A 12,449-nucleotide genomic window follows, 5' to 3' on the forward strand; every position below is an offset into this window, starting at 1 on the left:
TCCACCTGTCTGCCAATTTTGCATTGTGGTTGACAGCACCACTTGAATAGAAACTTCAGGCATGCTTTGCAATGTGTGTCTTATGCTGGCAGGCTGTACCATAAAAGGTAGCCTCACCAAAGTTCCAAACTGGCCAGTTGTTTGCCAGGAAGCTTTGAACAAATGTTAAGGATTCTATGTCACCAGCAATAGCCATTCCAACAAGCCGTACTGAAGGAGACGAGAGGGAAAGCAGGGCCCTTCCACCAACTCTAATACAAGAATTATTTTTCCCACTTCCTTCCCCCTCCCTTTTCCTTGTGTGTCATTTCTTTTTAGATTATAATCCTGCACACAGGGACTGTCTTGTTTAATTGATTATATATCTCCCTGGGAGACTTTTTGGCCAAGGAGTGGCATAAAAATGAATCAAATAAATGAATTTCAAAAGCAGAAGTCTGTACCATCGCCTCCTCCTTCAAGGGTATAGATCTTTGACTGGAGATCACTGAAGCTGTCTCTGAGCTCTTCAAAACTAGCAAGGACCTTCAGATATTGATTTGTGGGTTCTGAAGCAAGTATTCGAAGCGTTTTTTGTGACTCTTCAGTTTTAAATCGATGCCCTATCTGCAGAGACAAGGATGAACCAAATGAAACAAAGATAGGAGATTGGGATTTCCATAATCCACAATAGGGAGAGAGTCAAGGGAGCCAGAAATATCCAGCAAAAGGAGGACAGGGGAAAGAATAGAAATGAAGAACTAGGTAGCCCAATCTTTTATTACATATGCCCCATTTCACAGAGACAGATGTTCATGGGCTGCACATATGGTTTTTGTAATCTTTGGTTGATTTATAGATTAAAACCCCACACGGGATTGTTCTGTGTTACTGGACAGCACAATGCCTCTTCAGACAGTGCCCAGTAGTTGCCTTTTTTGGAAGGAGGTCATTATTAAGATAAACTACTCCATTATTTACTGACGCATGTTTCCTCTTAAAGTCACTACCTGCTTCCTGGAAGTTAAAACACAGCAGTGGAAATGGATTTTCTGCACCCTTTTGACACCTAAAATACTGATATTATGAATGAATGCTTATGCTCTATAATGCAATGTATTGAGGACTTAGTGCTTTCAAGGCCTGAGAAGGTAGTACAAGTTAATATTTATATGGATAATTTATCTCTTTTTGTTGAAGCTTCTGTATAAATTTTTAGAAGCCATCTTTTCATACACATGCATTTCATATCCATGCATTGAAATGGATAGATTCAAATTTATGTAGCTGCAATATTTTCCTTTTTTGGTTTGTTGAAATTTTACAATTAAAATTATTATATACGAACTGGCAGTTTTTAAATTAAAAATGCACAAGAGATTCTATTCATAGATTTTGCATCACATTGGTTAGAACCTTAAGGCACTGGTTGTGCAGTGGGTCAGCCTCACCAGCGTATCACCCTGAGGGCCTAACTTTCCCACTGCCTTCCCGCATGCTTCTTGTGGCGTTACCCTGGCTCATTTTCTCTTTACAATCATGAGTATCCTTAACTGTAAAGACTAGGAGCCTGATTTTGGAGACAACAATGCACTGACTTAGAAAATCAGGATCTGGTAACATATAATGTTTATTATATTTTGGACAACTGAATTACTGCCTTTAGGTCCAAAAGAAACGAGTAGACAGAAATCCAAGATACTTTACCCCAATGATGAGGCGTAAGATCCCTTTTGCCTTGGCAGCTTCTACGTTCCCATTGTTTCCATCAGAGGCTTCTCCATCTGTGATGATGATGATTACTTTGTTTGCTCCTTTTCTCATGCCACGCTCAGGAATGAAAACATTATTCCTGCCAACAGCAAATGAGGAAGTGATTAACTATTGCACTATATATAGTTAGTGCACAGGGGACTATACATGCATATATGCTGTAGGCTAACAGCAAATTTGTTATGTGACTGTGGGTTTTAGATAGCCAAAGTGGCACCATCCATCCACAAGAGAGATGTTTCAATGGACTCTGGATAACTCTGAGGCTTGGCTAAAGTTCTTTTTTTCCAAAGGGCCATCTATCTGTGGTAAGGCACATATTTTGCAAGTGGAAAGCCCTCACATCAGTCTTCAAAATGATCTTGATTAGCAGAGCTAGGAAACACAGTTGTCTGAAACTCTGCAGAACTGTTCCTTGTCAAAGATAATTCACATAAATGCAAATAAAATATGATGTCTTCAAGGTGTTGTTGATTGTGGACTTTTAGTCCACCTTCTTCCTTTAATTGCCTTTCTTTGGTTGCCCCCTCCCATCTGTGGACCTGGTCCCCTTGAGAAGAAAATAAGTAAGAGGCAAAGTATCTATATTAGCATTACAGAGGAAGTGGCAGCCCATCAATTAAAAGCACTACCCCAACTATTCCTTGGCAGGATTCTGAGAGCTCATCCTAAACCAACCTTTCCCAGCATGGTACCTGCTAGATAATTTGGAGCACAACTCCGTTTTACACTAACCATTGGTCATAGAGGCTGGAGCTGATCAAAATAGTTGTCCAAAAATCTTAGGAAGGAGTCTGCCAGAAGGAGAGGCTTTTGTTTTGAAAATTTTAGCTTATAGCAGCTTTCCTCAACTTTGCATCCTCTGGATGTTTTGGACTACAGATCCCATCAACCCCAGCCAATGGTTGAGGTGATGGAGACTGAATTGCAAAACAGACTACACCCCTCACCCACTATTTATCACCCAATGAACCCAATGAACCACCACCAATTGAACAAGTTACTCACACTACATATTCAACAGCTTTGAAGGTGTTTGTAATGCTTTTTTCGTGTACCACCTGGGCCAAGAGCATATCAGGATCAGGATTCTTGATGTAGTCATTAAAATCAAATTCGAGTTTGACATCATATGAGAACTGCACAGCAGCAAACTGGAAGAGTTGGGAGGGAGAAGAGAAGCAGTGTTAAAGCCATTGTTGCCAACTTGCTCTACAAAACAATGTTCAGCTTCTTGCACAGGCTGGGGAATAAAGGATCTTGGAAGAAAGTCTAAGAAGGGAGAAGACAAAGTCCACATATATGTTTGGCAAAAGCATATGGTACAGCCTGGCTAATACTGCATCACTTTATAGAGCAGGTGTTTGAATTGGCACATGTTGAATATTTCCTTAGGCTATAATCATCCGACCCCTCCATCTACAAACTAAGCATGTAAGAAGGAAGTTTCTACCATAGCCCCTCTATAGTATGCTAGTTTTCTGCAAATGGAGAGCTGTTTGTTAAATGTAGAGCACGTAAAACTGTAACTCCCCTCTCCGCCAACAGTCTGAAATGGTCTGGTCCTAGAATAAAACTATCTTATCATGCAATTTTGCTGAATGTGTGGAGTAAAGCAATGCAGGGCAGATTGTGGCAATCCAAGATGTTGTCGGATGGCAACTCCATCCATCCTTTTCATTGGCTATGCAGGCTAGGGCAGATGGGAGAGGTATTCCACCAATATCTGGAGGAGCACACATTGCTAACCCTGGCTTGGGGCCTCTCATAGCCATGGTGCCTGATAGATCCCATTTGCTTGTTGAGCTAAGATATTCAGCCAGGATAGTCTATCAGTTTACTATTGAAGAATAAGCAGTGTACACACCTCTGCTTCTGGCAATAAACAGCTGGCAGAAAGAAAGGAATAAGAGTAATTACTACTGCAACTCTCCAGTATCTATCAGACTACAGAGACAGCACACTCCCAGCCACCACGGCACTCTACTGTAAGAAGTGATCGTGCAGCTGAACTATGCTGTTAAAGAGCAGGGATGGACAAGAGGTTCTGCTGTGCTGGTCACAAATGAGTATGTGAGTGTATAAAATAAACACTGCTGGAAAAGAATTCCAGGTCAAATATTTGCAGTTGAAGGACATGGGCCCTCAGTAAAATAGCCCTCCTTTCCAGGTTTGCTTCTACAATATGGCTCTTTTTCCTGGAATCGCCATCCTTTGTTTACTATTTCTAATTGAACACTCAGATTCATTCACTATCAAATTCTTGCATTCCTGTGTTTTTATGTTATCCTGTTTTTTGCAACATAATTTTGCTGATTAAAAGAAATAAACATAATTCTAGCACAAACCAGTCCAGTGTGGACAGCTGAAGCATTTCAGGGTACTTGTGCCTTTAATTAAAAGCTTCCTGTTAGCAGGCTATCCTGTTCTGTTACTTTCTTATAATTATCTCTTAGAAATTAGTGATGAATAGCCTATTGATTGTCCCTCAGAGAGCCTTGTTTCTTTAATCAGCCTTCATAAGTTTTGCTCTCACAGGAAAGGGGAGAATAATAAATTCCTCATGCAATTATTCTTTCTGCTTTTGTCAATTGACTGAATAGCAATATTTTTTCTTTATTAAAATTATAGGAACCCTCCAAAACATACATAAATTAACACTAATGGGCAATTAATCAAGTTATTCAAGGGGAAATTCACAGGTTACTCTTCAAATAGCTTGTCACCACACTCAGGAAGAAGCAGTAACAGTTACAGAGCCAGAAAACAGGAACCTTTAATTAACATTACATGGGAAACTTGCTAAATGGTTCTTATAACTGATTAAACATTATAGAAGAATCTTGGGGTGATTTTAGACAAGCAACTTGTACTGCTCCTGAATCAATGCTCTTCTGCTATAAATTGCAAGCTGAAATTAAAGTGATTCTCTACACTAGCATAAGTACTATGCTTATATCTATCTATATATCCCACTATATTCCATCCACACCAGAGGATATGATGTAGCAGCAGTTGGTGGGAAAGGGAAAGATCAAATTCATCTGAACATCCACATAATAGTCACTGTGTTGGACTGGAACCTGGGAGATCCAGGTGTTTTCATATAGGGATTCTTCTGCATCATCAGCCTGCCTCATCCATAGAATTTGATGGGCCAGTGATATCACCGTCCACTCATAATATTCCCATTTTTCCACTCACATCTATTTTCTTACTGCAGGATATCCATTAAAGAAGAAAAGATGGAATAGCTTCAGAATGCCTTGTGACTAAGAATGGGCATCTGAGAAGGGAGAATGGGCATCTGAGAACGTACTCCAGAAGGTCAGATTGAGACCCCATCCTGCAGTTGTCCACCCTTGTTTTAAAGTGTAGAAACCAGCCTGGTCCCTCAGGGACTCTGACAGTGACCCTCGTGCCTCTCCCACTCCCCCCACCCCAGTATCCAGCAAGTATATCTTACATGTATGCTGCTGTTGCGTAGTTTCTTCATTACATCAATCATGAAATTCTTAATAGAATTGAATTCATGATCCTTCAAGCTTTCTGACCCATCAAAGAGAAATACCAGATCCACGTTCCCTTTCAGGCACTCTGTGGGTAGATGATAGCCAAGATGAATATAAAAGCAGAGAAGTGAGAGTCAGGGCCCCTGGGCTGAGTTAGTGGGGGGGGGGGGAACCAATGAAGATTCCTTGTGGCAGATCCAGGCATTTATCCAACCAAATCAGGAATGCTGTTTCATACATCTCAGACTTTTCCTAACAATCCACACAGTCCCCGTTAAGGTCAAATGTTGATATTTCACTGTTTAGCTCATACTTTCTCAACCTGGTACTTCACTGTAGGCCAGATTGTTGGTCTATAATGCTCAACACCCCAGCCAGCATGACCTTTGGCTGTACTATATAGGGAAAATGGACACTGTAGTCCAATAAACCAGGAAGAAACCCAGTTAGAGAAGGGTGGTTTAACTGATCTGACGTCTTATAAGGAGTTCTGCAGAAATATTGCCTAAGAAATTATGTTCAGATTTAGAGGTTCTTTATTTTCTAAAAATGGAATGAAGGGTTGCACATTTTTTCCTACCCCAGAAAAATGCTTCACAATAAACATACTAGTTCACCTTGAAATTTCTCAGTAAAGGTTTTATATGCTGTGGCTGACCATGACATTTCTCAGAACAAACTTCATAAACTGTGCTGCCTTCCCTGTCACACTTGCGAGGTTTTGAGACCTTCACCTCTATTGGCAAGGAAGAAATCAGCTCTTGCTCTCTGTGCCTTGAATGCCATCTCCAACCTTCCTGACCTGCTCCTACCCCTTCAATAGCAGCTTGATATGACAAAATCAGAAGAAATATGGAGAAGTTTCAGATCACATGAAGGTAAACATAATCTCTGCCTTCCCAGAGGCATCTGATGAGACAACTGCAAGGGCTGATACAAAAATGAGCAACTAGGGACTGGGAACTGGCAATTTTTGACCTTGCCTAAATTTTCCAAAAGTCATTTGACATTTGTTTCAGCTTACTCCTGTTTTTGATTTGTTATTTGACTAATTCAAATATACAAAGAACACATTTAGCACAGGAAAAGTGTGTATTTATATGTGTATTTTTCATAAGTGTACATTTCTCCCCATTGTTAATACACACAATTGCATTTTGGAAAATGTGCGTTTCAAAGTACAGTTTAAAAAAACCATTTTGCAAAATTTATTGAAAAAGTTCTCCTTATTGCATGCAACTTTGAAAACAGAAAATACTTTCTCTTACAGCATTATTAGCAACCCTACTCATGTTGCAGGATGCTACGGTGAGCATAGTTAATCTAGAGCAGTGATTGTGAACCTTTTGGAGACTGAGTGCCCAAATTACAACCCAAAACTCACCTATTTATCACAAAAGTGCCAACACTACAATAAAACCTGAAAATGGAGATTTTAGTTTAGAAAAAACAACACATAGCTAGATTATCTATCTCCTTGGCAGTGCACTGACCAGCCATGTTAAAGCTTGAACGAGACGCAGGTAATGAGTCGTGTGTTTTGACATCATTGCCAGGCGCCTCTACTCTTTTCAAGCATGCGCATGGCCCCTATGCGCGCTGCTGTCCAATGTTCGGCTACTGGGGCACTGCTGGGGTGACTTGGCCTGACAGTGAGGACTCTGCGTGCCCGCTGTGGCATGCATGCCATAGGTTTACCACCACTGCCCTAACCCTACCCTGGTGCACTCCCCTAATCCTAACACAGGGCTAACGCTCCATTGAAAATAATGTGATTTTGAAAAAGCCTTCCTTGACTAGCTTTTTCTGCACAGCTTATCATTTCTGCCCATTCAAAGCACATCTCAATCATCAGAATCATGCCAGGACACCTCATTTTTCTAACTCCAACTCAGTGATGGCGAACCTTTTAGAGACAAAGTGCTCAAACTGCAACACCAAACCCACTTATTTATTGCAAAGTGCCAACACTGCAATAAAACCTGAAAACAGCCAGTCCAAGCAAATATATATATATATATATATATATATATATATATATATATATATTCTTGGCTGTGCACTGACTGGCCATGTGAAAGCTCGGATGAGTCGCAGCTAATGGGTCGTGGCTATGATGTCATTGACTGCCGTCTCTACTCCTTTCTGAGCATGTGCATGGCCCCTATGCACGCTGTTATCTGATGCTCGGCTGCTGCAGCGATGCTTGGGCGACTTGGCTCACATGCCAACAGAGAGGGCTCTGCATGCCCGCTTTGCTACGCGTGCCATAGTTTCGCCATCGCTGATCTAGAGCAAGGCAACTTCCTGTGCCTCATATAATTACACACACCAGGACATCTCAGCAAGCGGTATTAGAGACTCAAGTCAAGTGACTTGCTCCCAAGTCAGCCACAAGTCACATCAGTAAGTTAGTTAGTTAGTTAGTTAGTTAGTTAGTTAGTTAGTTAGTTAGTTAGTTAATTTTATTTATTTATTTATTTATTTATTTATTTATTTATTTATGAATGAATGAATGAATGAATGAATGAATGAATGAATGAGACTTCTATGCCGCCCCATTCACCGAAGCCTCTCTCACCAAAGTTAACTCAGACTCGACGCTGGAGCAAAGAGCAGGTAACTCAACTCAAAATTTCTACATTTTTTACCACCGAGTTGCTTACTGTGCAGCAGGATATCCTGGAAGGCAGGCATGAGCACAGCAGAGGCAGCGGAAGGGAAGGAGTTTCAAGGGGGCAGGGGCTGGATAGGGAGGAAGGGGTTGCAATGTGGGGAGGCAAGCCTTCAGCTCTTCTTTTTGGTATGAGGGAGGTGCTGGGAGGGAGGAACAAGAGGATGGGGGCAGGGGGTGGGGTTGAGATATAGGAGGAAGGCTTCAGCTCTTTTTGGTGCTGCACTTTGCTCTCTTTGGCAGGAAGTGCAACAGCCTGAATTTTGGGGTTATTGATTAGGGATTGTTCAGGGCAGACTCTAGGACACTGGGATCAGCTTTATTTAAATAAATTGTGGTTAAAGAACTTCAATGCATCACAGAGAAGTGCATATGGGAACATTAGGGGTTTACAACTCTCCTACCCCACACACACTACCCAGCACCACCTCCTTTTTTATGGCAATGACTTGCTGGCTCAGGGGTAACACCAGTTACCTGTTGCACTCCATGAGCACTTGGTTGCCTGCACAAATACAAATCAGCCTCTGTATCACTATGTACCAGGGATTCTAACTTTCCAATTTAGACCCCAAAATTGGAATGGCTAAACAACTAGGAATCAGTTGATGTGCTGCAAAATCACCAAGATTTCAATCAGTAGATTTCAGTCTATCTTCTACCTACCCCTGTCCAAATGTCAAAGCATACTTACTTTGGTACCCAGTTGTTATATTCTTGAGTTCATTCATTTTGTCATCAAACAGAAAGCATTTCCCACTCATATATAGATTTTTGTCACAAAGCTGTTCATGTCCTGACCCACATGCCTATAAGAGAAGATAGTTCAAGTTAACAGTAACAACAACACAACAACAACAACAGTGGGGACAAATAATTTTCTGGAACAAGGTAGGTTATCAGCCAAATGAATGGAAAAGGGAATTCAATTACAAACAGTTTCAAGAAGAAACAAAGGTAGAAGAGTAAAAGCCAATGTGGCTTCACAAAAAGCTTAGAGATGACCTGAAACAAAAAAGGACATGTATAGGAAATGGAAGGAAGGCCAGGCTATAAAGGAAGAGTTCAGGGAGGTTGCATGGAATTGCAGGCACTGTGTCTGGAAAGCTAAAGCTGAGAATGGGCTGAAGTTAGTGAGGAATGCTACAAACAACAAAAAAGACTTCAGATACAGGGATAGTTAATAAATGGTAATTCAACTACTCATGGAGGATGACAAACTGATAACACATGATAAAGAAAAGGCAGAAGTGTTCAGTTCCTATTTTGGTTCATTCTTCTCCCAGAAAAGGGTCTATGATCTCCCTGGCAAAGCTGAAATACAATCTGAAGGGAGAGGATGACAACTTGATGGGCAAATTGTCAAGGAACACCTATTATTTTCAGTGAGTTCAAATCTCCAGGGTGCATTGAACTGCAACCTAGAGTAGTAAAGGGACTGGCAGAAGAAATCTCAGAGCCACTGTCTATTATCTTTAAGAAATCCAGGAGAATGAGTTAAGTGCCAGATGGCTAGAGAAGAGTTAATGCTGTCCCTATCTTCAAAAAGGGAAAAAAGAGGACCCTGGGAATTAGAATAATCTCTGGAAAATTCTTCAGCAGATTATAAAACAGTCTATTCAGCAAATACATTGAAAACAATGTGGCAATTATAGGAAGTCAACATTAATTTGTCAAGAACAAATCCTGCCAGACTAATCTGATCTCATTTTTGATAAGGTAACCTCCTTAGTGATCTGTCAGAATGCTGTTGACTTCAGCAAAGCTTTTGACAAATGCTTTTGTCCCATGATATCCTGGTTAGCGGACTAACTAAAATTGGTTTAGATGGAACTATCAAGAGGACCTACAGTTGGCTGCAGAATCAATGGCAGCTTCTCAAACTTGGAAGAGGTAATTAGCAGGATACTGCAGGGTTCATTTCATGATGCAGTGCTTGTCAATATTTAATAGATTATTTAAATGAGAAGATACAGGGAATGCATATTAGATTTGCAGATGACACAAAATTGGGTGGGACAGCTAATATCCTGAAAGACAGAAATAATATTCAAAGCTGATCTTGATAGGTAGGTAAGAGTGCTGGACTAAAAACAACAGGATTAAACTCAGTAGGGACAAATGCCAAGTTCTACATCTGCAAAAAAGAACTCAAACACATAGTTACAATATGAGGGATATTGGCTCAACCACACCACAAGTGATAAAGATATTAGAACTGCTTTAAATATCAAACTGAATATGAGTCAGCAATGTGATGCAGCTACAAAAAAAGCAAATGCTATTTTGGGCATCAGTCACAGAAACATCATTCCCAAAGCACATGAAGCACTATTTCCATCTACTCAGAACTGGTTAGGCCTCATAATGAATACTTTGCCTAGTTCTGAGTGCTGCAGTTTAAAAAAGATGCAGACAAACTGGAAAAGCTTCAGAGGAAGGCAACAAAGATGATCTGGGGATTAGAAACAAAGCCCTCTGAGGAGAGACTGAAAGACCTGGGTATGCTTATCCATGAGAAAGGAAGATTGATATGATAGCACTCTTCAAATACTGGAAAATGCTGCACAGAGAAAGGCCAGGTTCTCTTCTTGACCATCACAGAATGCAGGATACAGAATTATTACAGGAAGTCAGATTCCCTCTGAATATCAGGAAAAACTTCCTGGCTGTCCAAGCAAACAACAGTGGAATCAATGTCCTAGGGAAGTCATAAGCTGTCCTACACTGTAGGCATTCAAGATGCAGCTGGGCAGACATCTGTTGGGGATGTTTTAACTTAGAGCCCCGCATTGCAACCAATGGCCTTTGTGGCCCCTTCCAATTCTACTATTTTGTGATTCTGTGAAATGCTGGGAATCTTAGAAAAAGGATTCTGGAAGTAGCAGTACAGTGCAGCAGATCATTGTATGCCACCCACCAAAGATAGTTCTATGATGGGGTAAAGTGAAAGGGCTACTTCAGGTGGAAAACGTCAAACAGAAATGATGAAGAATGATGCAGTTCAAGGGGCATGATCCAAATTTCTCCAGCACAAGGCCTGCATGATGTGAATACAACCTGTACCAAAACCCTTTCCAAAGGATTGTGCCCAATATTAATTAGTGTTGAAGGTTTCCTGCTATTTGGGGTTTGCACCTCAGGCATGAAAATATCTCCTGACCAGTCTTTTTAGGATTCCTGGGACTCTAATGCATATGTAGGGAATCTCTTTCAGCCCAAGGGCTGAATTCCTTTTTGGAGAAGGTGCATTCCAGTGAGGATGGGGTAAAAAAAAAAAGGGGTGGGGCCGAAATATTAGCAAATGTTAGCTTATAGCTCTTACCACTAGTAACTAAGCCATAGAAGCAGCATTTTAAACTATCAGAACTGGAGGAAAATCCTTAAAAGCTGGAAAACTGCCAACCGATTGACACTCAAGGGAAAGGGAGTGTGGCCATCTGAAGATGCCAAGATGAATGGTCTGGGACTCCAGAAAGGCTGGATTTGGCCTGAGGTTTCCAGTGCTAATGGATCAAGGAAACACAGACAGGGCAGTATTGCACAATACCAGTTGACTGGAGGAACATAAAAGGTGCAAAGACCAAATGAAGGCCCCATCAAGCCACCCCCTCCCTGGAGCTTTCAGAACCTCATTTAACACCCAAAAGCAAAATCTTCTCCGGCACAGACAGCCTTGTCTGCTCACTTCTGCCTGTCACGTGGCTGTTGAAAAAGCCTGTCCAACCCTGTGCTCAGTTCAGACTGCTCAAAGGCACCCTCTTCCCTTCCAGCTTTCAAGTGCAGACTCACAATCATCTGAGACCCATCTGTGTTGCTTTCCAGGACCATGCCAAGATGGGGCATTCCAGAGTTCTCTGCAAAGAGACAGAAATCAAATATGTTAATGCTGAAGGAGATACTCACCTGACTTTACCTCCTATCTACAGATACTCACAAACCACAGACATCTCTCTCTGCATGTCTGATCAGCTGCCAAGATCTAAAAGCCCTTAAGGAGCCCTCCAATGCAGGATTATCAATATAGGTTGGAGAGAGAACCAGGGTTAGTTAGAGGTGGGAAGAGTCTCCACAGAGCAGAGGTGGGAAGCCTGCAGCCTGCATGCATCCTTCAAAAGCCTCCTGTGCAGCCTGCCACAGGTGTTCTGTGTTCCCCGGTTCTTCTTGCCACCATCTCACAAGATGTACAAAGAAAGTCACCCCACACAATCTGCTTCCTAGTGAAATGGGACTCTTCATAAGTTCCTGAATGAATATTTCTGAGGCGGAGGGAGCCCAGTTCTGCTAGGAAACATGATGCACAAGAATGTCACCTCTTGAGCACTTCCCAGCAGAATCAGTGAATGTGTATGTGCATGTATATGGATACAGGGAATATACAAGAGAATGTATGTATATGAATAGTTGTCTATATGTGAATGTGTGCTCCCCAAAGGATTCCATGGAGACAGTCTGCCCCCCACCCCCACAGTCCATAAACTTGCTCGCCCCTCCCTTGTTGCCCCCATGAC

The 12,449-nt window shown here is 41.5% G+C and overlaps 1 protein-coding gene across 1 annotated transcript in view; it reads right to left on the reverse strand.

The window, feature by feature from the left end:
- The window catches only part of ITGAL (integrin subunit alpha L), a 57,834-nt gene that overhangs the window by 23,556 nt on the left and 21,829 nt on the right, over nucleotides 1–12,449 (reverse strand). The window contains exons 4-9 of the mRNA XM_044447981.1: nucleotides 11,731–11,795; nucleotides 8,633–8,747; nucleotides 5,219–5,349; nucleotides 2,761–2,906; nucleotides 1,687–1,831; nucleotides 444–606 (exon numbers count right to left, since the gene is read on the reverse strand). Of these exons, the coding sequence (XP_044303916.1) occupies nucleotides 444–606; nucleotides 1,687–1,831; nucleotides 2,761–2,906; nucleotides 5,219–5,349; nucleotides 8,633–8,747; nucleotides 11,731–11,795 (765 nt within the window). The remainder of the gene's footprint in view (nucleotides 1–443; nucleotides 607–1,686; nucleotides 1,832–2,760; nucleotides 2,907–5,218; nucleotides 5,350–8,632; nucleotides 8,748–11,730; nucleotides 11,796–12,449) is intronic.

The sequence above is a fragment of the Varanus komodoensis genome, unplaced genomic scaffold (assembly GCF_004798865.1).
Source record: "Varanus komodoensis strain SLA01 unplaced genomic scaffold, ASM479886v1 scaffold53, whole genome shotgun sequence".
Taxonomy (NCBI): domain Eukaryota; kingdom Metazoa; phylum Chordata; class Lepidosauria; order Squamata; family Varanidae; genus Varanus; species Varanus komodoensis.